Here is a 24,776-nt window from a genome sequence, read left to right as displayed (position 1 = left end):
AGAATAAGGCTGTAACCTAACAAAATATGGAAAAAATTGAGGGGTCTGAATACTTTCCAAATGCATTATATGAATATAAAAAATACATTCTTTACACAATCCTTTCAAATGTCTCATGAATGTTGTGGATTGTTATTTTATTTTTTACCCTTCATTAAGACAATGTAAATGATAAAACAACTCAGACCAATGCCTTATGTATCTCTTAACTCTGTAAAAATTAGGTCCTTCAATCCGAAGCATAGATACTGTATACGTAAACACAATTTGGTGAGGAGAAAACCATGTTCACTCACTCCTGAATCAACTTGTACTACATACATACTCACTGCAACACATACATAGCTTTGATAAAAACTCTGGTTCAAAAGAAAATACTGCTGATAAATTGGAGCCAAATTGAACACTTTGTACTGCAGGGTTCCCCATGGCCACTGTGTTCATACAAAACACTGGAATCCATCACCACCAAACGAACGCAAAACTACAAATATAACTTAATTATGATTGGTAAAACTGAGATTTTATGAATATTACGCTTGCTGTTTGTATCCAATACAACACCACTCATATCTAACAACTTTTCCCGATTGCTTAAGCAGAATACCAACACATCATCTTGCATCTCAATAACTTCATAAAGTTTATTATTAGTGTATTTTTGTACAATTTCAGTCTAGGCACTTTGACTTGTCTGCCAGGGAATTGTTAACTCATTCCTATGTGTCAAGCAAGTTGAACCTCTGTATAATGTAGGGTTGGCATGCTTAACCATGAAGCTGGTTGAAGCCTTCAGAAAGGCCTTTCTAACAGCAACAGACACTAGACATCTTGCATTATAAGATCTTCCACATAATATTACTTTATAGAAATATTGATTTTGTAAGAATTTGTAAATAACAGTTTCTTACATTGGGTGCAAACTAAGATATTGTGCACAAACAGACACCTTGCATCTAGTAGTAACCAAAATAGATTAAGTGTTGCACGATAGCACAAACACCAAATTAACCAAGAAACAGGAAATCAACCACAAGCATGTTATGTTCAACACAGTTCTTACTGTAGGAAAAGCACACATTCTCCACATCTATAAAAACAAGCTGTGCACGTTAAGGTCTATTTTCAATATGAATATCATGTGACAACAGATTCACAGCAATGGGAATAGGGGGTCAGCATTCTCTTATACGGTCTTACACTAAATACACACCAAGAAACTGGAACTAGGAAAATAATCAGATAAGATCTAATGGTTGGCGGCACACTTGTGCCAGCCTGGGGAAAAGGAAGGGATGTATGTGTATGTTATACCAAGGTAAAGATCACAGGAGCTGGATACATAGTGGACTGTCTCGTTCCCAGGGTTCTGCCTGGTTTCACACCCATCACTCAGTGCTGTCGGCGAGCGAGGCAGCGTCATCCTCTGTGTTTGTGTTGTAGCTGCCGTTGTGCTGGACGCAGGGTGATGTCAAACCCTCGCTTGGTGTGGCCGACCCCTCCCTTTCACTCTGGTAGTCCTTCTCCTTCCTGTCGTAGTCCCTTTCCACCTAATCAAAGGATCGCGTTCAAAATTAAATTTCAAATAGAGCAGGCCTTACTATACTAGGTGGATCAACAGAAAACACTAGGGCCACAGTGAAAACATTTAAGAGCTAAGGTTACTGACTATAGGACATCAGGTCACTGTACTTTAGTTTTATTTATACTTTGTTTAACCAGGAAAGTCACATGGAGATTGATATCTATATTTCAAGTACGCCCTGGCCAAGAAAACAGCACATTTAGTCACACACTCACCATAACACAAAACAGTGCATTCGGGAAAAGTATTCAGACCACTTGACTTTTTCCATATTGTTACGTTACAGCCTTACTCTAAAAATATAAATATCACATATACATAAGTATTCAGACCCTTTACTCTGTACTTTTTTGTAGCACCTTTGACAGCAATTACAGCCTTGAGTCCTCTTTTGGGGATGATGTTACAAGCTTGGTACACCTCTCACAGATCCTTTCATGCTCTGTCAGGTTGGATGGTGAGTGTTACTGCACAGCTATTTTCAGGTCTTTCCAGAGATGATCAATCAGGTTCAAGTCCGGACTCTGGCTGGGCCACTCAAGGACATTCAGAGACGTGTCCCGAAGCCACTCCTGCGTTGTCTTGGCTGTGTGTTTAGGGTCGTTGTCCTGTTGGTAGGTGAACCTTCAACTCAGTCTGAGGTCCTGAGTGCTCTGAAGCAGGGTTTCATCAAGGACCTCTGTACTTTGCTCCGTTCATCTTTAACTTGATCCTGACTAGTCACTCAGTCCCTGCCGCTGAAAAACATCCCCACATCATGATGCTGCCACCACCATGCTTCACCGTAGGGATGGTGCCAGGTTTCCTCCAGATATGATGCTTGGCATTCAGGCCAAAGAGTTCAATCTTGGTTTCATCAGATCAGTGAATCTTGTTTCTCATGGTCTTGAGAGTCCTTTAGGAGAACTCCAAGCGGGCTGTCATGTGCTTTCTACTGATGAGTGGCTTCAGTATGGCCACTCTACCATAAAGGTCTGATTGGTGGAGTGCTGCAGAGATGGTTGTCCTTCTGGAAGGTTCTCCCATCTCCACAGAAGAACTCTAGAGCTCTGTCAGGGTGACCATCGGGTTCTTGGTCATCTCCCTGACCAACGTCCTTCTTCCCCAATTGCTCAGTTTGGCCGGGCGGCCAGCTCTTGGAAGAGTCTTGGTGATTCCAAAAACTTCTATTTAAGAATGACGGAGGCCACTGTGTTCTTGGGGACCTTCAATGCTGCAGAAATGTTTTGGTACCCTTCCCCAGAGCTGAGGCTTGATACAATCCTGTCTCGGGGTCGAAGGAATTGTCCGTAGACCTCCATGGCTTGGTTTTTGTTCTGACATGCACTGTCAACTGTGGGACCTTATATAGACAGGTATGTGCCTTTCCAAATCATGTCAAATTAATTGAATTTACCACAAGTGGACTCCAATCAAGTTGTAGAAACATGTCAAGAATGATCAATGGAAAGAGGATGCACCTGAGCTCAAATTTCGAGTCTCTTGGCAAACGGTCTGAATACTAACAGTACAAGTCAAAAGTTGAGACCTACTCATTCAAGGGTTTTTTCTTATTTCTACTATTTTCTACACTGTATAATAATAGTGAAGACATCAAAACTATGAAATAACACCAATGGAGTCATGTAGTATTCAAAAAGTAGCCACCTTTTGCCTTGCACAGTCTTGGCATTCTCTCAACCAGCTTCATGAGGTAGTCGTCTGGAATGCATTTCAATTAACAGATGTGCCTTGTTAAAAGTTAATTTGTGGAAATCCTTAATGCGTTTGAGACAATCAGTTGTGTTGTGACAAGGTAGGGGTGGTATACAGAAGATAGCCCTATTTGGTAAAAGACCAAGTCCATATTATGGCAACAACAGCTCAAATAAGCAAAAAGAAACGACAGTCCATCATTCATTCAAGACATGAAGGTCAGTCAATCCAGAAAACAACTGGATTGATAATCCAGAAAATGTATTCATGTGCAGTCACAAAAACCATCAAGCGCTCTGATGAAACTGGCTCTCATGAGGACCGCCACAGGTAAGGAAGACCCAGAGTTACCTCTGCTGCAGTTTATTAGAATTACCAGCCTAGGAAATTACAGCCCAAATAAATGCTTCAGAGTTCAAGTAACAGACACATCAACTGTTCAGAAGAGACTGCATGAAACCAGGCTGCAAAGAAACCACTACTAAAGGACACCAATAAGAAGAGATTTGCTTGGGCCAAGATACACAAGCAATGGACATTAGGTGGAAATCTGTGCTTTGGTCTGATGAGTCCAAATTTGAAAATGTTGGTTCCAACCGCTGTGTCTTTGTGAGATGCAGAGTAGGTCAATGGAAGCACGGAGGAGGTGGTGTGATGGTGCTTTGCTAGTGACACGGTCTGTGATTGTTTTCAACAGGTCAATGACCCAATACACCTCCAGGCTGTGTAAGAACTATTTGACCAAGGAGGAGAGTGATGGAGTGCTGCATCAGATGACCTGGCTTCCACAATCACCTGACCTCAACCCAATTGAGATGGTTTGGGATGAGTTGGACTGCAGAGTGAAAGAAAAACAGCCAACAAGTGCTCAGCATATGTGGGAACTCCTTCAAGACTGTTGGAAAGCATTCCAGGTGAAGCTGGTTGAGAGAATGCCAAGAGTGTGCAAAGCTGTCGTCAAGGCAAATGATGGCTACTTTGAAGAATCTCAAATGTAAAATATTTTGATTTGTTTAACAATATTTTGAAAAACCCTTGAATGAGTAAACGCATGACTGGTACTGTATGCAAAAAAATGTAGGTTATTATTTGTAATAAATTTGCATTTTTTTTTTTTTGTCATTATGGGATAATGTGTGTAGATTGATGAGGGAAAAAAAATATTTAATCAATTTTACAGTAAGGCTGTAACGTAACAAAATGTGGAAAAAGTGAAGGGGTCTGAATATTTCCGAATGAACTGTACAACCCAAATTGTCATGTAAAAACATTGCAATCATTTGTCATAAAGAGTATAGAAAGAGCAGGAGTTATGGTAAAAACAACATTCTAGTGTGATTAAATCCTCAATTGTAATACAATTTTTGCAAAGAGTTACAGGATGGGGCAGCATGTGTAAATGCTCTCTTGCCAAACTCAGTCCTTACCTTTAAGTTTGCCTCACCTCAGACTATTGATCTGAACTACTCTATTGCACACCACATACTTTTTCTTGGTACTTCATACTTCAAATTAACACTAAAAACTACAAAGGAATATTGCAGGAAAGAATGGGCGAGCCCCAAAATCTCAAAACTAGAATATAGCTATGCGCAACATTGTTCATACTACACTTGCAGTGGCAAGTCCCCCATGGTTGAAAGTCACCAAACAAAGTTTACTGTGAGGAACCCCTAGTAAGCTGTCTGCAGATTGTTATCAATTCTGAAGAGTGGAGTTTCAGAGATTTGATCTTTGGTGCAGTCAGTGAGAAGTAGGCCAGTGTTTTTCCGAGACAGGCTTGACAACGTGCAGATATTATGCTAATTACAGTGATAAGGACATTACCCTAAAGGACAATGATTATACACACAAATACAGTCAACTTCTGACAAGTGCACTTACGGTCAGGAGTGGATTCAGAAGTCAGCAACTATAGCATTAGTCTTCTCACCTTCATAGGTTTGGCCTTGAACTCAATCTTCTCTTTATCTCGGCTGCTCTTCTTCCTGGAGTTGGAACTCTCCCTCTTTTCCCTGCTGCCATCCCTTGCTTTCTCCCTCTTCTCGTCTTTCCTCCCTCTGCAAATGTAAATGTCAACAACCCTTAATGATCGACAGAGTAATGTCATCCAAAGTCTTGTTTGTGCAAATCTTCCAGAGACCATCATAATGCAAGATTTAAGTTACACATGTATATCTCAAGTTAGGATTCCCACCCTACGGGCTTGGTTGTGGTGGTGCTGATTGTTGTGTTGAATGGTCCCGTTGTACTACATTGTTTTACTTTACCTCTTTGGTGAGGGAGACCTGGCTTTCCTTCTGGGACTCCTAGAACGATCCCTGCTCTTCCTTCTGTGGCCCCTGAAAATAATTTACACCAACATTTCTTAATATTAACTGGGAGTTTTAGTCAATATCGAGAGCTCTCAGACAGGCCTATGGATATTATTGTGTGTACATCAGTTCAGTGCTCATTTTATATATTGTGTTAGCTGAACAAATAAGTATTTTTGTTTCATCAACAAGCCCTACCCTAATTTAAGATGTGTGCTTAACTATACATCAATTAGAAAGGATTCAGCTTGATATACTATATACACTCAGTGGTCAGTTTATTATGTACGCCTCCATAACAGCCTGAATTCTTCAGTGCGTGGATTCTACAAGGTGTGGCATTAAAAACTTTGCTCTATTGGTATCAACGGACCTAATGTGTGCCAGACAAACATTCCCCACACCATTACACCACCGCCACCAGCCTGTACCATTGACACCATGCAGGATAGGGCCATGTACTTATGCTGCTTACACCAAATCCTGACTCTGCCATCAGCATGACGCAAGAGGAACCGGGATTCTTCAGACCAGGCAAAGTTTTTCCACTCCTCAAATCTCAGGGTTGGTGATCACGTGCCCATAGCTGATAGGAGTGGAACCCTGTGTGGTCTGCTGCAGTAGCCCATCAGTGATAAGGACTGACGAGTTCTGTTATCCGAGATGACATTCTGCACACCACTGTTGTACTGCACCATTATTTGCCTATTTGAGGCCCGTTTGTTAGCTTGCACAAGTCTTGCCATTCTCCTTCGACCTCTCATCAACGAGCTGGACTGCCGCTTACTGGACGTTTTTTGTTGTTGCATCATTTACAGTAAACACTTGACACTGAGTGCAGTTACATGCACACAATAATAGCTAGATTAATATAATAATTAGATTAAAATGTTTATATGCTTTGCAAGAATAACAATTTCCTAATAATTCTGTTTACATGGACACATCTGAGGAAGGCACAGTGATGCCGAAACGTTGGTAGATACCCATTAAATTGCTGGGAGATGACACATGGAGTGTGCGACTTTCATTATTTTGATAGTTTATTCGCCATTAGTCAGCACCCCCACACAAACTATTATTCTGGGTATGTGCAAGCTCATGTTTTTGTTATCTACATGGACACATCTGAAATCAGGCTACCTGATGGCACTCTGAAAATGCAGAAAATCACCAAGCAAAACAAACGTTCTACCAAGGTGAACATTTTAACTTTGGGAAGGATATTGGATTCTTAGTTCGTGTGGCTCAGTCGGTAGAGCATGGCGCTTGCAACGCCAAGCGTCGTGGGTTCGATTCCCGCTGGGGCCACCCATATGTAAAAGTAGTGGCCCCAGCCGACTTGTAAGTCGCTTTGGACAAAAGCGTCTGCTAAATGGGATATATATTTTTTAGTTCGAACATGAGAAGTTTGTATGTGAAAACAACTTCTATATTGAGTTGTTCTGAACACACTTTAGTCGTGCTAAAGAGGGAGGCTCGTTCGGCTGCTGCTAGCACATGCACAGATCAAATACACAGCTGGAACGCCGATTAACGTGTTGACATGTCCTTTTCACGCACTGGGGTGAAAAGCTCAGGAGGCTGGTATTTTGAGATACTGGAACCAGTGGAAGCAGTGCGCCCATTCTAACGTTCAATCGAACAGTTACAATGCCCGCCTGCCGGCTTTATATAACAAGCCAGGGTCACATGACTCACTGTCTGTAGAAGCTAACCATTTTATGTGAAAGGGGTGGTGTACCTAATAAACATGACAACATGTATAGTATGGTGTTCTGCTGACCTGCTCGTGCTCCTGGACCTTTGGGATGCACTGTAGCTTTTTGGAGGTGTTTTAGCCTTTTTCTCCTTCTGCCTCCTATCCTCTATAACCCGAGATATATCCTCCTTTCCTCTCGTCCTCTGCTCCCTCTCTTTCCGCCTGTCCCTGCAGTACACCAGAAAGTGTCACTCACTCCTTTCCTAGATGCCTTTGATCTGCAAGCTGGTACAATCCATGACAGAGAGACTGGAGCCTAGTGATTCAATGAGTAAACTCAACATCATACTGGCACTGCTGCTAAAACACAGTCCTCTAAGTATTTACCAAATGTTGGGTCCTGGCTTAAAGCTAAAGAAACAAAGAATGCACACCATTTAAGGTGATGTGCAGACTAACAAAATAAACTATACACATTTAAACTATACACATTTTTTTGAATGAACGCCATCCTCATGACTAAAGATTTCCTAACAGCTTTATTTGATTTACAAAAGCTTTCAGGCTTATCTCAAGGTAAAATAGTTGGAACAACAGACTGCAGTAGTTCTACCGTGATCTGGAGCGTGAAAGTCTCTTGTGGATCCCCCGAGAGACGTGGGACTCGCTGACCTTGGGCCGCGACCTCTGAGAGAGCCTGCTTCTGGAGACGGAAAAGCAAAAAAGGGGAGAATTTATATTATTAGACCAAATCAAGTTCACTTTATTTGCCTGTGAGAGGAATTCTCAATCCCGGACCGTACCTGTGCCTAGAATGGGACCGCTTCCTCCTCGTTCTTGAGCGGGAATGCGATCGTGACCGTGTTCTGGATCTCCTGGAACGTCGGGAGTGACTGGATGAGCGTTTCTTCACCTCCTCTGTAACAGGAAGAGATTGGTCAGACTAATCATACCATCAGACCAATCTATGTCTGTGAAAGACATGTGATGTTGAAACATCACTCCTGTATCTATTCCTATACCTGTACTTCCATCTGCAGTAAAGCCTGAGCATTTTTATTGCTGACTAAATATGTGCCTGCCTTTGAGTTGTGCTTTTAAATAAATCCAATTTAGGATGCATTTGGCTCGGGTATAATCCTTTTCATACCATCCAACCATTTTCACACGAAAAAAGCTACAAGGGTACCCGTGAGGATGAGAGTGGTTGACCTCTGACCTGGCTCTACTATGATGGCGGCAATGGTGGACTGGGCCTCTCTGACCCTCTTCATTACGTCCTCCAGCTCCTTGGCTGCAGCCTGAGGGGTCAGCTCTGGGGGCTTCACAATGGCGTTGTTGGAATGATTAATCCTGACCAAAACACAACGTTATATCACATTAACGCAACTTAGTGAACATCAAGTCACAACACAGAAAGGCAAATCACCACAGACATGGAAAACAATTCACTTAAGAGGCATAAGACTTTCAATTGCTACATTTGTTGATTCCAAAGACAGCACAGTATTGAGCAACGTTGCGGTAGTACTACCACAAAAAATGTCAACTGGTCATTTAATTTTAATTTGGAGAGAAGCACAATCATCACAATCAATATTCCACAATAACAGTGAACAGGGTAACACATAGGTGCATCTCCACTAATAATATTTTGAGACGAGATACACAACATATAACGTTTTTATTCTATAGAAAACGTTATGAGACTTACTTCAAGGGTCTGTCTCCGAACATGACTCCGTTAAAGGTCAGCGCTCTGGACACTGAATCCTGGTCGGCAAACTCCACGAAGGCGAAGCGTGTGGGCTGCGTCTCGTCCCCCGCCATGCGCACAAACTTTACGTCGCCCACCTGCTTAAAGAATTCCAGCAGTTGCTCTGCAGTAGTGGTCTACGGAGGGAGAAGAGAGCACATTTTAACATTAATGCAATAAGATACAGGTATAGGATCTTAATGTGATCACTATTTTATTGATGAGAATTTGTAGTGTATTCAATGTTAAAAAAGGCTTCTAAAGCCTTAAAAACGTCAGACTTGATTTGCCCTAATGTAAAATTGATCAACCCCTAAAACAATATCCATGAATTATAATCCATATAATAATTCAAATTTCCTGTTGGAGCAGAATAATTTTCCTACTGTAGCAAACTGGCTCAAATTAAGATCTTACATCTGTAACCGTCATAAGATTATGGCATCATCCTATGACAGATGATAACCCTTAATATAACAGAGGAAGAGCTTCATCCAAGTGCTATATCCTAACTTGACTTTTGAGCTTAAATCATGCATTCATGTCAATGGGAAATATATATGAAAATGTGAATAGCTGTCACAGAACTTCAGTTAGTCTGAGGGTCCCTGTTACCTGCGAGTTGAGGTTGCCAACGTAGACAGTCCTTCTGATCTCGTTCACCTTGGAGGGATCCACGTTCCCCATGAGGGGGGGCTGGGCGGAGGACGACACCCCACCTGCTCCAGTCACAGCCAGGGCCGACACTGCAGGGTCCAGGGCAGCTGGCAATGCCGCCAGGCTCACAATAGGGACGCTCAGCTGCTGCAGTAAGACAAACAGAGCAAGGTTTACTAGGCAGATGGAGAGGTGGAATAAAGATTGAGAGATTTTCAGGTAAGATGTACCATACATAGAAACAGTTTGATGATATCTTTAGGTTTGATTGCCATTTGTTCCCATCTGAAAATAAAAAGGCCCAAATGTTGCACAGGTGCTGTAGAGCTTAATAAATATGTCTGTGGTAAAGCAATACACCTCCTACTGATCAAAAATTGTATAGCACAGTGTTTCTCAATCTTTTTTTGTACCAGAGGCTTGGCAAGCTATGGCACTTCTTGGAAGACTACTTATATTAAAACTAACACTTGAGAACTGACTAAATATTTGTCACAACTATTCTGTGGGACCAGTCAGCAACATCCCAGAGACCAAAGTTGGTCTGTGGACTGGAAATTGAGCACCCTGGTACGGTCTATTAATCCCAAACTCACAGTCTGTATGGGGGCCGAGGTGGGAAGGGGCAGCAGGCCGGCGCCTGGCATCAGGCTGGGTACAGCAGGAACAGCAGGGGGGGCAGCAGGTGCCAAGAGAGACAAGGCCTTGGCTTCTTCTGGGATCTTCCCTGTGGGACAAGGCGAGGAGTTAGAGCAGGTCATGGCAGGAAACAACCCTTCTGCGTCCTCTATGACTGCAGTATTATAGCCCCAGTATTCTAGAGAGAGAGAGAACATTCCTTCTTCATACAAAGACCTAGCTCTATTGGCTAGTTACTGAGGAGTCTAAGAGCCGATGCTAAAAAAAAGTTGAGCATCCACAGTGAGGTTTCCCTCTACTTCTCAAATTTACTGTAATAAGTCAGTCATTTAGCATTCAGGCTATGAACAGACAAAAACGTTAACATGACTCCTTCCTCACAAACGAAAGGGAAATCCTGATTTTTGTCCTCTTTTTTTCATAGATTCAAAAATAATGCAGAGAACACTTTGAGGTATGGGTCACCTGTACTGGAAACATATTGGTCATGAACCATACGATAGCAAGCATGGGCGCTTTTCCCGTAGGGCGATCGTTTCGCAGTGTTGGAAAGGAGTGCAACACAAGACAACCGTTCATGATGGCTGCATCACTAATAGCACACAGAACATCAGATACAGAAAAGAAGAACATTTTTTAAGAATCTTGAGAAATTCCCAAACGTTAACCAAAACTTAAAACCTAAAAACAATGGATTTGAAATCTTTCACTTTCTTATTACTGGTTCAATCTGCCGTTCCTGAATGGAAGAGGGGAAGGGCGCAGTGGGTCTTTCAATTAATCTAGTGGCTTTGTTTTTGAGAAGAAAAAAAAACAATTACAATAATTTAAGGCTTAAGGGCAAAAGCAATAAAAAGTCCATGTAATCAAATTCTTATACTATCAGTATAAGCATTATGTTACCAATGTAAAGGTTCTATTCTATTCTACTACTTATAAGTTAATGATACTTTCTCCTAGTGAGTTTAAGGTTTAGATGAGCCCTATATTTGAAATCCTAACCATAGACCAAGAGCAGGAGACAAAGAAAGTAAAATGTGTTAGTCATCTTCATGGCAGCCCATGTGTGATACACATTCCACCTGGGTGCCATGGCAACCTGGACAGAACTCAATCACAGACTGTGGAAGGAGAGAATGAGCGAAAGAAAGAAAGAGAAGAGGTGAGAGAAAGAGAGAGGAAAAAAGAAAAATAATAAACGGAAAAACAATATGCTAGGAATAATGCAATAGTGTAGCTAGAGTCTAGAGGGAGCAGACAAGGCAAGGGACAACATGTGAAAGTAAAAACTAAAAGAAACCAACCAAAAAAAAGAAAGAAAAGAAAGATAAATAAAAAGAGACAAGGTGTCCATCTTGGAAGGTTCAGCGGGCTTATTCTCCTTGGTCACATTCCCCCCTTGAAGGCAGCGGTGGCCCCAGCGGGGATAGTGGCTTGGAAAACAATGCCTGACTCAGGCTAGTGTAGTGTAACAGCTGGGCCAGTCTAGTCATCTGATATGCACACATAATCACACAGAAAAAACATACAAAACCAAATTAATAAACTCAGTAGCCATCCAGCACTAAGTTAACGTGGACAAAAAAGCATTTCAAGTGAGAGAATCGGTTAGATAAGGTGAGACCATTTTTATTTTTTTTGAGAAGCTATACGCTAAATAATGGAACAAGAGAAGGTTCTAGAGGACAGGGAGATTAAGCAAAAAAAAAAAAAAAAAAAAAAATATGAAACAAAATAAAGAGAGAAAAGAAGTAGTTAATTATTTATTATGTTATTCTACCATATCCTTGAAGTCACCTCCATATCACTATGCATTATACCCATAACAATCACGTCAACCTTTGTCATGAACATCAGAATCCGAGTCAAGTGTTATTTCGCAAGAATATGGATGATGTATTGCCAGACCAGCATAAACTGTCATTGAATACAGTGAGGTGGTACTAGTCTATGATGTTACTCTAAGTGTCTGCTCCTGCTACTACAATGTGCCTTCCATGGTCCGTGCAAATGATCATGTTATTTTCATATTGTGTAAAGCCCCATGACAAAACACACTGCTTATATCTAGCTAGTTGTGACAGGTGCCTAGGATAAATTGAGTGCTCATTGTGGATTAGGCCATCTTGGATCTGGGATACAGTGCATTTGTGTTCATGTGTATTCCTAATGGAAACCAACACAGCAAAACACTGGAAAGAAACACTTGCGTGTACCTGCTATTTGAATGTCGGATACTAACGTTAGAATTTCAGCGGTTTCACGAACCAATAGACAACACAATTTCACAGGAAGTGTGTTGACTACACAAAACACTCATTATGTCAACATCATCACTTGAATGAGTTTGGGCATACTCACCTTCTGCACATGGGACTACTATCAAAGCTCTGTCAATAAATACAGTGTTGGTTAAATGTTGCGCCACGCCAACACTGGAAGGCTCTCGATACTTTATGTAACATACTTTGGACGAGAAGGGGAGTGGTGCATTGCTGTAAGAGAACACAGACATGTATTAGAAATTACATGGATGTTGAATGAACACAGTTTACAAGTCAACGTTAGTTATACATGCCTATCTATCTACATTAAGTAAACTCCGGTAGCTAGCTGCACCAATGGTAAACGTGCGGAGTAGGCCCTTGATCCTGGGTGTTTCTTTATTAGGCATGCCGAATTGATAGCGCTTACTCCGGGGGGTAAAGACGTAACTCCTCGACGTCCCCAAGAAAGCCGAAGAGAGTGCGCATCTGCTCACTACTCACGGCAGACGACAGATTGGTGATTTGAATGACAGCGGTGCCTGGAATTCCACTCATTTTTCGAAATGCTTCCTCTTGAAAATGTACAGGAAATCGTATTTTATGACTATCCGAACGTTAATTCTAGAAAACGGTTACAGGGGCAGTAAAGACAGTACCACAGACAGAAGAGTGAACCAGACGTTTCACCGGATGTATAATTCTGAAGCATCCGGTTGGCGTATCCCACTCACAACCAAATATGGTGGTGAGGGGAAGCGGCGGCTGTGAGAGAAGATGGAGCGAGAAGGATTTTGGACGACAGTCTGCTAATTTTCTCATCAATGACACATTTGAGTTTAATACTGTTAAGAAAACTACAATCTGTTACGAAGTGGATTACGTTTTGTAGACTGTACCCTTTGCGGGTAAAGTTTCCCCCAAAAATGGCGTTGTTTAAAAGGAGTGCAAGGGCGAAATTAGCAATTGCACACACGCACTTCACAGAGAAGGCGTTCCCTAACGGAAATATGCAAACACATGTTAGAATGGGCCAATATAATCTCCCTAGCTCGTGCTTGGCTCTGCCCACTTCCTTGTTTGTTCGGCCCACTGTGATTAATTTGCTCCCGTTGTAATCGACATACTATGGTCAATCTTGGGTTAGTTTAGCAAATCTTTGACAGTAATGCTGAAAGATCTTGATGTCTCCACCGATTGCTGTGCGAACAGCGCCGTCATGTGTCAAGGATGTCTCACATCAAAGGTCTTTCTTCAATTAGATTTCATCACCAGACTGCGTCCTCTCTCCTCTTGAAAAAAGCCACAGTTAATCGAGTGGACGTGGATGGAAATGCTTTTGCTTGAAATGAGGCGGTCCTCCTCTGCTCGGAGCATCATTAGGCAAATGAAGTTAACAGGGATGCATCCCAAAATAAATGTGTAAAGTGCAAAAAAAATGTTGTGCAAGACATTTTATAGATAAAACAATAAGTAGAATATTGTTTTTAAACGTGTTTTTCTCTGATGAAACAAAAGCTGATTCAAAGGGGGTTGTGGAAAATGTCAAAATGATTCTGCAGTAGAATACACATGAGTATCCTCGATAAAAGGTGGCTATCGAGGAGGGGAGAACACTTCCGTTTGCCTACTAACAAACTGTAGGTTTTCACTCTAACCCTAGTTGTGACTAACTTGATTAAGTTCATCAGATGTGCAAGATTAGGGTTGGAGCGAAAACCTACAGGACGGTAGCTCTCCAGGAACAGGTTTGGAGAGCCCTGGGTTTGACGGTTTTGATTTAGCGGTGTTATGTAGCACTATATTTGAGCACTCCAATATGGTATCCTTCCACGCCGCAGAATACATTCCGAGTAAGGATTTCACATTAGTCCGGTGTCCCAGGTAGTGCTGAGGCTGCTGCGGACCCCCTCAAATAGCTGCTACCGCACAACTTCCACCTCCTGCTTTTCTCTCGGCTCATTCCAGAAAGGATTGCCTGGTAAGAGTGTTATGTTAGAGTGTATAAGCACAGAAGTATACTTGCAGCTATTCAATAGCTTGGAGCAAGCTAACAAGCTAACCTCTCCATCTGGGTGGTCTGCTGTCACTCCCACTGGGTTTGACTTGTGCCTTCTTGTTTGGGTTTTGTCCTTGTTTTAATTACTTGTGACAGTGTTCGAATTTGGGCAATACTCGGTTTGGTCGACCAGTATTGCGGCGGTTAGGGTTTTTCTTAAGCCGGATGTACACTACACAATTTTGGCTCCGATTTAGCTGGCCCAGACAAGTTTTTGAGACCGGAGACACCCCCCCCCCCTCCCCCATGTTGTTGCCTTCTTGGGACGCGTGGCCATGAATGACACTAGTTTAATGTGAGCGGGTCAGAAAAGCAATCCGGGGGCTACCGATCCGGTCTTTGAGCAGTCCCGATATTTTCAAACATGTTTGTTGTTATCAGCACAAAATCTGCAATGCTCTTATAATGTGAGATGTGCAATGACACGTTTTGAGACCGTGATCAGCAATAGCCAATGAGAGCTCACCAGAGAAGAAGCCAGTGAGATGATGACGACGATGTTTCGCATCCCCTGGAATGTGTAGACACTCGAGTAGGAGATATGACTATTAGTATGCGTTTGTACTTGCCTTTATCCAAGAGCCACAGAGTAAAATTGTTTCAGCTCTGAAGTTCACAAGCAATGCTATTCAATTAAAAATGTTGGCTCGAAATTTCAACTCCTTTGAGGCTGCTTTGAGCCACAGCTCGTTCTAGCTACTTTAACAATCTAATCACATCATTGTTTTGGCGAGACAGCGTGGTGGTTTGGAGAATCCTCACGACCAAGTAAAGAATCTTACAGTGTGTGACACCCTGTCTGTGCCAGATTGTTTAGTGTGCGCACCACTACGTTGGCAAGACAAACAACTACAGGAAAGATGGTTGTTTAATGTGAGTGACTCAGCGAGTGTGGAGAACTACATAAAACATTATATTTGAGAAGCATTCCAGTAAATGCTGTACTGTCACTGCAGATGCCGGATTGACCATGCAGAGCATTTTAATGGCACCACACCCATATTTTTTAACAATGTGGAGTGCTCCTCATTGACATGATTGGTTGATGGTTGGTGGCAATGGTAGGTCCTGTATAAACACAAACTCACTTCCTTGAGAACTTCCTTCACAATAGCTCTGCTCAACTGCTCTGCGAAGTGCAAGAAGTATGAATACCATGACTCATGCAGAGGCCGTATTGTCAGAAATGCTGTATGGCCAATGCAGAACCTGGATTGACCATGCAGAGCCTTTAGGTGTTGCAAGGCACACCAAGATTTCATCTCTCACAGGGCACAGAAATCTTGCCTAAACTCTTGTGTTCAACCGTGAACCAACTATGCAAAATAGATAGCTTAATGAGAGGTGACCATTGCAGGACTGAGCACAATTATAAACACACTTTCTCTTAAGTCCTGCCAACCTCAAACCCCATGTATAAAGAAATAAATATGTTATAAACGTGGTGTCAGTACAGCCGACCCACACGTTTGAAGCAATAAATAAACTATAGGCATATGTGAGTTACAATGCCCTGCCCCTTCACGGTCAAGCGGTTCACACTCCAGTCATGTCTCCTCTCCTTTAGGTAGTGTATGAGACAATGGCTGATACTGTAGGTCCGTAGTAATCTTTACTATTATACAGTATTGTGCAGTGTTTACTATAGACATACTACACTGCTCAAAAAAATAAAGGGAACACTAAAATAACACATCCTAGATCTGAATGAATGAAATATTCTTATGAAATACTTTTTTCTTTACATAGTTGAATGTGCTGACAACAAAATCACACACAAATGATCAATGGAAATCAAATTTATCAACCCATGGAGGTCTGGATTTGGAGTCACACTCAAAATTAAAGTGGAAAACCACACTACAGGCTGATCCAACTTTGATGTAATGTCCTTAAAACAAGTCAAAATGAGGCTCAGAAGTGTGTGTGGCCTCCACGTGCCTGTATGGCCTCCCTACAATGCCTGGGCATGCTCCTGATGAGGTGGCGGATGGTCTCCTGAGGGATCTCCTCCCAGACCTGGACTAAAGCATCCGCCAACTCCTGGACAGTCTGTGGTGCAACGTGGCGTTGGTGGATGGAGCGAGACATGATGTCCCAGATGTGCTCAATTGGATTCAGGTCTGGGGAACGGACGGGCCAGTCCATAGCATCAATGACTTCCTCTTGCATGAACTGCTGACACACTCCAGCCACATGAGGTCTAGCATTGTCTTGCATTAGGAGGAACCCAGAGCCAACCACACCAGCATATGGTCTCACAAGGCGTCTGAGGATCTCATCTCGGTACCTAATGGCAGTCAGGCTACCTCTGGCGAGCACATGGGGGGCTGTACGGCCCCCCAAAGAAATGCCACCCCACACCATGACTGACCCACCGCCAAACCGGTCATGCTGGAGGATGTTGCAGGCAGCAGAACGTTCTCCACGGCGTCTCCAGACTTTGTCACATCTGTCACATGTGCTCAGTGTGAACCTGCTTTCATCTGTGAAGAGCACACGGCGCCAGTGGCGAATTTGGCAATCTTGGTGTTCTCTGGCAAATGCCAAACGTCCTGCACGGTGTTGGGCTGTAAGCACAATCCCCACCTGTGGATGTCGGGCCCTCATACCACCCTCATGGGGTCTGTTTCTGACCGTTTGAGCAGACACATGCACATTTGTGGCCTGCTGGAGGTAATTTTGCAGGGCTCTGGCAGTGCTCCTCCTGCTCCTCCTTGCACAAAGGCGGAGGTAGCGGTCCTGCTGCTGGGTTGATGCCCTCCTACGGCCTCCTCCACGTCTCGTGATGTACTGGCCTATCTCCTGGTAGCGCCTCCATGCTCTGGACACTACGCTGACAGACACAGCAAACCTTCTTGCCACAGCTCCCATTGATGTGCCATCCTGGATGAGCTGCACTACCTGAGCCACTTGTGTGGGTTGTACACTCCGTCTCATGCTACCACTAGAGTGAAAGCACCGCCAGCATTCAAAAGTGACCAAAACATCAGCCAGGAAGCATAGGAACTGAGATGTGGTCTGTGGTCCCCACCTGCAGAACCACTCCTTTATTGGGGGTGTCTTGCTAATTGCCTATAATTTCCAACTGTTGTCTATTCCACTTGCACAACAGCATGTGACATTTATTGTCATTCAGTGTTGCTTCCTAAGTGGACAGTTTGATTTCACAGAAGTGTGATAGACTTGGAATTACATTGTGTTGTTTCAGTGTTCCCTTTATTTTCTTGAGCAGTGTATATTACGCTGTTGGCAGAATTTTTTCCACTAGGAAAAGCTACAGCTATTATGTCTCCTCCTTTAGATAGTGTTTGAGACAAAGGCTGATACTGTCGATCTCATTGCAAATAGTACAGGTAGCCATTTGATTAGCTGTTCAGAAGTCTTATGACTTGGGGTTTTAAGAAGCCTTTTGGACCTAGACTTGGTGATTTGGTACCACTTGCCGTGCGGTAGCAGAGAGAACAGTCTATGACGAGGGTGGCTGGAGTCTTTGGCAAATTTTAGGGCCTTCCCCTGACACTGCCTGGTTTACAGGTCCTGGATGGCAGGAAGTTTGACCCCAGTGATGTACTGGGCTGTACGCACTACCCTCAGTAGCACCTAGTGGTCGGAGGCTGAGCAGTTGCCATACCAAGCAGTGATGCAATCAGTCAGGATGCTCTCGATGGTGCAGCTGTAGAACTTTTGAGCTATTACACTGCATTCTTGCACAGTGTTTAGCTGGGGTTACTCATTTCCTGTTGTACTTACAGTTAAGACGGTAACTATCCTAGTTTCTCTTGGAAACCCACATCTCAGCTCTATTACACTGAGGGTTAGTATTTGTTAGCATTGCCTTTAAATGGTTTAACTTGGGTCAAACGTTTTGTGTAGCCTTCCACAAGCTTGCCACAATAAGTTGGGTGAATTTTGTCCCATTCCTCCTGACAGAGCTGGTGTAATTGAGTCAGGTTTGTAGGCCTCCTTGCTCACACACACTTTTTCAGTTCTGCCCACCCATTTTCTATAAGAATGAGGTCAGGGCTTTGTGATGGCCACTCCAATACCTTGACTTTGTTGTCCTTAAGCCATTTTGACACAACTTTGGAAGGATGCTTGGGGTCATTGTCCATTTGGAAGACCCATTTAAGTTCCTGACTGATGTCTTGAGATGTTGCTTCAATATATCCACATCATTTTCCTACCTCATGATGCCATCTATTTTGTGAAGTGCACCAGTCCCTCCTGCAGCAAAGCACCCCCACAACATGATGTTGCCACCCCCATGCTTCACGGTTGGGATGGTGATCTTCGGCTTGCAAGCCTCCTCCTTTTTCCTCCAAACATAACAATGGTCATTATGGCCAAACAGTTCTATTTTTGTGTCATAAAATCAGAGGACATTTCTCCAAAAAGTACGATCTTTGTCCCCATGTGCAGCTGCAAACCGTAGTCTGGCTTTTATATGGCGGTTTTGGAGCAGTGGCTTCTACCTTGCTGAGCGGCCTTTCAGGTTATGTCGATATAGGACTTGTTTTACTGTGGGTGTTTTGTACCTGATTTCTCCAGCATCTTTACAAGGTCCTTTGCTGTTGTTCTGGGATTGATTTGCACTTTTTGCACAAAAGTACATTCCTTTCTTGTAGACAGAACGTGTCTCCTTCCTGAGCGGTATGACGGCTGCGTGGTCCCATGGTGTTTATACTTGAGTACTAATTGTTTGTACAGATGAACATGGTATCTTCAGGCGTTTGGAATTTGCTCCCAAGGAAGAACCAGACTTGTGGAGGTCTTGGCTGATTTCTTTTGATTTTGCCATGCTGTCAAGCAAAGATGCACTGAGTTTGAAGGTAGGCCTTGAAATACATCCACAGGTACACCTCCAATTGACTCAAATGATGTCAATTAGCCTATCAGCAGCGTCTAAAGCCATTACATAATTTTCTGGAATTTTCCAAGCTGTTTAAAGGCACAGTCAACTTAGTGTATGTAAACTTCTGACCCACTGGAATTGTGATACAGTGAAATAATCTGTAAACAATTGTTGGAAAAATTACCTGTCATGCACAAAGTAGATGTCCTAACCGACTTGCAAAAACTATAGTTTGTTAACAAGAAATGTGTGTAGTGGTTGAAAAACAAGTTTTAATGACTCCAACCTAAGTGTATGTAAACCGCCGACTTCAACTTGATTTATTATTTATTTATCCATTATTTTACCAGGTAAGTTGACTGAGAACATGTTCCATTTGCAGCAACGACCTGGATAATAGTTACAGGGGAGAGGAGGGGGATTAATGAGCCAATTGTAAACTGGGGATTATTAGGTGACCGTGATGGTTTGAGGGTCAGATTGGGAATTTAGCCAGGACACAGGGGTTAACACCCCTACTCTTACGATAAGTGCCACGGGATCTTTAGTGACATCAAAGAGTCAGGACACCCGTTTAACGTCCCATCCAAAAGACAGCACCCTACACAGGGCAATGTCCCCAATCACTGCCCTGGGGCATTGGGATATTTTTTTAGACCAGAGGAAAGAGTGCCTCCTACTGGCCCTCCAACACCACTTCCAGCAGCATCTGGTCTCCCATCCAGGGACTGACCAGGACCAACCCTGCTTCGCTTCAGAAGCAAGCTAGCAGTGGTATGCAGGGTGGTATGCTGCTGGCAAACTGTACATGAATATAAGAAATAATGAGCATGACCCCAAGAAATCTCATTAGATTTTGAAAAGTGTGTAAGTAAGTAGTACCTGTAACTGGGCTGTACTCATGGTTGATGTTGTGTAGACATTTACATTTAAGTCATTTAGCAGACGCTCTTATCCAGAGCGACTTACAAATTGGTGAATTCACCTTCTGACATCCAGTGGAACAGCCACTTTACAATAGTGCATCTAAATCATTTAAGGGGGGGTGAGAAGGATTACTTTATCCTATCCTAGGTATTCCTTGAAGAGGTGGGGTTTCAGGTGTCTCCGGAAGGTGGTGATTGACTCCGCTGTCCTGGCGTCGTGAGGGAGTTTGTTCCACCATTGGGGGGCCAGAGCAGCGAACAGTTTTGACTGGGCTGAGCGGGAACTGTACTTCCTCAGTGGTAGGGAGGCGAGCAGGCCAGAGGTGGATGAACGCAGTGCCCTTGTTTGGGTGTAGGGCCTGATCAGAGCCTGGAGGTACTGCGGTGCCGTTCCCCTCACAGCTCCGTAGGCAAGCACCATGGTCTTGTAGCGGATGCGAGCTTCAACTGGAAGCCAGTGGAGAGAGCGGAGGAGCGGGGTGACGTGAGAGAACTTGGGAAGGTTGACCACCAGACGGGCTGCGGCGTTCTGGATGAGTTGTAGGGGTTTAATGGCACAGGCAGGGAGCCCAGCCAACAGCGAGTTGCAGTAATCCAGACGGGAGATGACAAGTGCCTGGATTAGGACCTGCGCCGCTTCCTGTGTGAGGCAGGGTCGTACTCTGCGGATGTTGTAGAGCATGAACCTACAGGAACGGGCCACCGCCATGATGTTGGTTGAGACTTTGGTGAAGTTCAGTGTGGTTGCACCACTTAGGGGTCCTACATACGTTGATTAAGTTCTCAAACTGGCAGAGAATGCCACCTTTGGTCTTTATTTTATTTTTATTTCACCTTTATTTAACCAGGTAGGCCAGTTGTGAACAAGTTCTCATTTACAACTGCGACGACCTGGTCGGTCTGTGAACACAACAGATTAACATGTTTATTTTCAATAACTAAACTGTACCTCTGTACAGTAGAATCAAGCACATAATATACTGTGTTACTGTTATGTGGTCCATGTCTGTCACGGTGGACCTGAGATTCCAACCAGTGTTACCATCACACCATTCAATACCTTCAATACTGTTGAGCTATAGAGCCCAAGGGATTGTTTAAAGAGTTACTTATGCTACATTTTAAGAGGTAAATTAATGAAATGATCCTACACACTACTACAGTATAATAAGAAATAGAAACAATCAGAGATTAACATACATGGTAACAGATAATGATAATATAACTATTGGATGACAATAATAGGTTAGTTAAATAATATATGACAAGGCTCTGAATGTCTGTCTACAGAGGTATTGCTAACAACATCTAATGACATATCCACAACTAGTCAGAATATTTTTCTGTTTACAAGGATCAATTTTTGTGGGTAGAATTAGTTGGGGAACAAAAGGCATCTTGTCACAGTATAAAAAGTATCTTACCCGCATTCTCTCTCTGTAGCTTTTCCATCTATTCTCACTGGCTGTCACTCTGGCCCCCATGGCTGACAATTCTCCTGCCAGGGCGACTTTATGGAAACAAAACATTAATGTGGATAGGGAAGTCCACAATCATCTCCTTTGTTTTGTTGACGTTGAGTGTGAGGTTATTTTCCTGACACCACACTCCGAAGGCCCTCACCTCCTCCCTGTAGGCCACCTCGTCGTTGTTGGTAATCAAGCTTACCACTGTAGTGTCGTCTGCAAACTTGATGATTGAGTTGGAGGCGTTCATGGCCATGCAGTCATGGCTGAACAGCGAGTACAGGAGAGGGCTGAGAACGCACCCTTGTGGGGCCCCAGTGTTGTGGATCAGCGGGGTGGAGATGTTGTTTCCTACCCTCACCACCTGGGGGCTGCCCGTCAGAAAGTCCTGGACCCAGTTGCACAGGGCGGGGTCGAGACCCAGGGCCTCGAGCTTAATGACAAGTTTGGAGGGTACTATGATGTTAAATGCTGAGCTGTAGTCAATGAAGAGCATTCTTACATAGGTATTCCTCTTGTCCAGATGGGTTAGGGCAGTGTGCAGTGTGATTGCAATATGCATATGTTAGTCACATGTACCATAAAGAAATGGGCCTCACAATGGGCCTCAGGATTTCGTCACAGTATTATTGTGCATTCAAAATGCAATCGATAAAATGCAATTGTGTTTGTTGTCCATAGTTTATGCCTGCCAATACCATAACCCCACTGCCAACATGGGGCGCTCTGTTGGGGCACTCTGTTCACAAGGTTGACATTGCCATACACATGGTCTGTGGTTGAGAGACCAGTTGGACATACTTCCAAATTCTCTTATGGGAGTGAAATTAATATTAAATTATCTGGCAACAGCTCTGGTGGACATTCCTGCAGTCAGCATACCGATTGCACGCTCCCTCAAAACTTGAAACATCTGTGGCATTATGTTGTGTGACTAAACCACACATTTTAGAGTGACCTTTTATTGTCCCAAGCACAAGGTGCACCTGTGTAAAGATCATGCTGTTTAATTAGCTTCTTGATATGCCACACCAGTCAGCTGAATAGATTATCTTGGCAAAAGAGAAATGCTCACTAACAGGGATGTAACCAAATTTGTGCACAAAACTTGAGATAAATGAACTTTTGTGCGTATGTAACATTTCTGGGATAATTTATTTCAGCTCATGAAACCACACTTTACATCTTACGTTTATATTTTTGTTCTGTGTAGGATACACAGTATGGCTGCCCTTCAATGCCTGCATCAACAGTCACCGGCTGTCATTCTGGCCTGCACTGCATCCCGTTCTGCTGCTTGTTCTAGAATCACGAGGAACAAATCAAACATTAGATCTGTTGATCATTTTATTGATCAAAGTTGACAAAACTCTGTAGATAGGAAGAAACCTTGAGAGGAACCAGGCCACAGAGGGAGTATTGTAGTTAGTTAAAAATAATGACGTGAAAATAATATGTTAAAACTATGTGATATTCACACATTTACCTTACTTCTCTCTCCTTAGCCCTTCAACCTGCTCCATGTTCCTCAGCTCAACTCCCTATTCTACCACCATGTTTCTCGGCGCTCTCACCCCATCCCAGATCTCAAAGACGGTGGTGGTGTGGTTGGTTGCCTGTGCGTGGGTCGTCTCTGTAGTTTTAGTCCTTGGGCCCCTGAGCTCAATTTCAATCCCTTCTCTCTCCACACCTTACTTACACACCTCACCTACTTGTATTTGGGAGAGGCATTGACATGCTGGAGAGGCATTGACATGACATATTTGGGAGAGGCATTGACATGCTGAAAGCACTGAGCTGTCTGTTTAAACACACAGCTCAGACACCCATACATACCTCACAAGACAGGTCTCTTCACAGTCCCAAAGTCCAGAACAGACTATGGGAGGCGCACAGTACTACATAAAGCCATGACTACATAGAACTCTATTCCACATCAGGTAACTGATGCAAGCAAGAGAATCAGATTTTAAAAACAGATAAAAATACACCTTATGGAACAGTGGGGACTGTGAAGCAGCACAAACACATGCATAAACACATATAACATGGATTTGTGTTGTAGATATGTGGTAGTGGAGTAGGGCCCTGAGGCCACACACTTAGTGTGTTGTGAAAGATGTTATGAATGTATTGTATAACTGCCTTCATTTTGCCGGACCTCAGGAAGAGTAGCTGCTGTAATGGGGATCCATAATAAATACAATACGAATAAATACTCTCCCTGAGCCCATGCCCCAAACAGACAGAACAGTAACACCAACAGAGCTAGAGCTCTACATTTTGAAATGACACCTCTTCAGAACTAATGTAGTCTAATCTGGGCTTCTCAATCCCCCCTTATACAGACCGGACTTGGTGAACCAATACATGGAAACTGAACACTTGTCTACAGTGGACATTTTTAGAATATAGCCAAGGTGTAACATAACACAGGTAAAGATTACTGTAAGCCAAGTCCATTAAATTTGGTGGTGTGGGAGCATCACAGCTGTTATGTAGTTCAAGGGCTCTCCTTATGTTCATTTTATTTTCCAAATCCTAATACATAGCTGCATTAATATGCATTTCTTGCAACTGTATCTTCAACATCACAGACGGCCGGTGACATCTTATTTAGGGAGGATAGGCTCATAGTAATGGCTGGAACGGAATGAATGGAATGGTTTTTAACACATCAAACACCCTTTCCATGTGTTTAATATTCCATTCCCACTATTATTATGAGCCGTCCCCCCTCAGCAGTTTCCTGTGTTCAACATATTACTGTTAATATCCACACATCCTCTGGCATGGGGTGTTGATTTATTCAAAACCTTTGGAAAATCATGTTGAGTGTCATTCAATGAAGAAAACA

The 24,776-nt window shown here is 43.1% G+C and overlaps 1 protein-coding gene across 5 annotated transcripts; it reads right to left on the bottom strand.

The window, feature by feature from the left end:
• Nucleotides 1-120: 120 nt before the first annotated feature.
• Nucleotides 121-13,296, bottom strand: srek1 (splicing regulatory glutamine/lysine-rich protein 1). Of its 5 annotated transcripts, none has more exons than XM_064942911.1 (12): nucleotides 13,044-13,296; nucleotides 12,711-12,844; nucleotides 10,307-10,437; nucleotides 9,669-9,857; nucleotides 9,012-9,190; nucleotides 8,517-8,650; nucleotides 8,101-8,215; nucleotides 7,911-8,000; nucleotides 7,382-7,525; nucleotides 5,551-5,622; nucleotides 5,214-5,340; nucleotides 121-1,550 (listed from the first exon to the last, which is right to left on the bottom strand). In XM_064942911.1, exons 1-12 carry the CDS (start codon nucleotides 13,169-13,171, stop codon nucleotides 1,389-1,391), a joined length of 1,605 nt encoding a protein of 534 aa, XP_064798983.1. In that variant the 5' UTR covers nucleotides 13,172-13,296; the 3' UTR covers nucleotides 121-1,388. The 5 variants fall into 5 exon arrangements, with proteins under 5 accessions (XP_064798983.1, XP_064798988.1, XP_064798985.1 ...); XM_064942916.1 differs by lacking the exon at nucleotides 13,044-13,296 and adding an exon at nucleotides 10,815-11,842 and having other exon boundaries at nucleotides 12,711-12,801; XM_064942912.1 differs by having other exon boundaries at nucleotides 1,460-1,550; nucleotides 5,165-5,340.
• Nucleotides 13,297-24,776: the final 11,480 nt, after the last annotated feature.

Source organism: Oncorhynchus masou, chromosome 28, assembly GCF_036934945.1.
Source record: "Oncorhynchus masou masou isolate Uvic2021 chromosome 28, UVic_Omas_1.1, whole genome shotgun sequence".
NCBI lineage: Eukaryota > Metazoa > Chordata > Actinopteri > Salmoniformes > Salmonidae > Oncorhynchus > Oncorhynchus masou.
The sequence above is the reverse complement of the archived record's forward strand: the minus strand, read 5'-3'. Positions and strand labels throughout refer to the sequence as shown.

Coding starts and splice junctions, on each gene's coding strand:
- srek1 (XM_064942911.1), bottom strand. CDS start 13,171: ATGAGTGGAATTCCAGGCACCGCTGTCATTCAAATCACCAATCTGTCG. Junction 9,191..9,668: donor TTGGCAACCTCAACTCGCAG/GTAACAGGGACC, acceptor CTCCCTCCGTAG/ACCACTACTGCAGAGCAACT. Junction 8,651..9,011: donor TTCGGAGACAGACCCTTGAA/GTAAGTCTCATA, acceptor TGTTTTGGTCAG/GATTAATCATTCCAACAACG.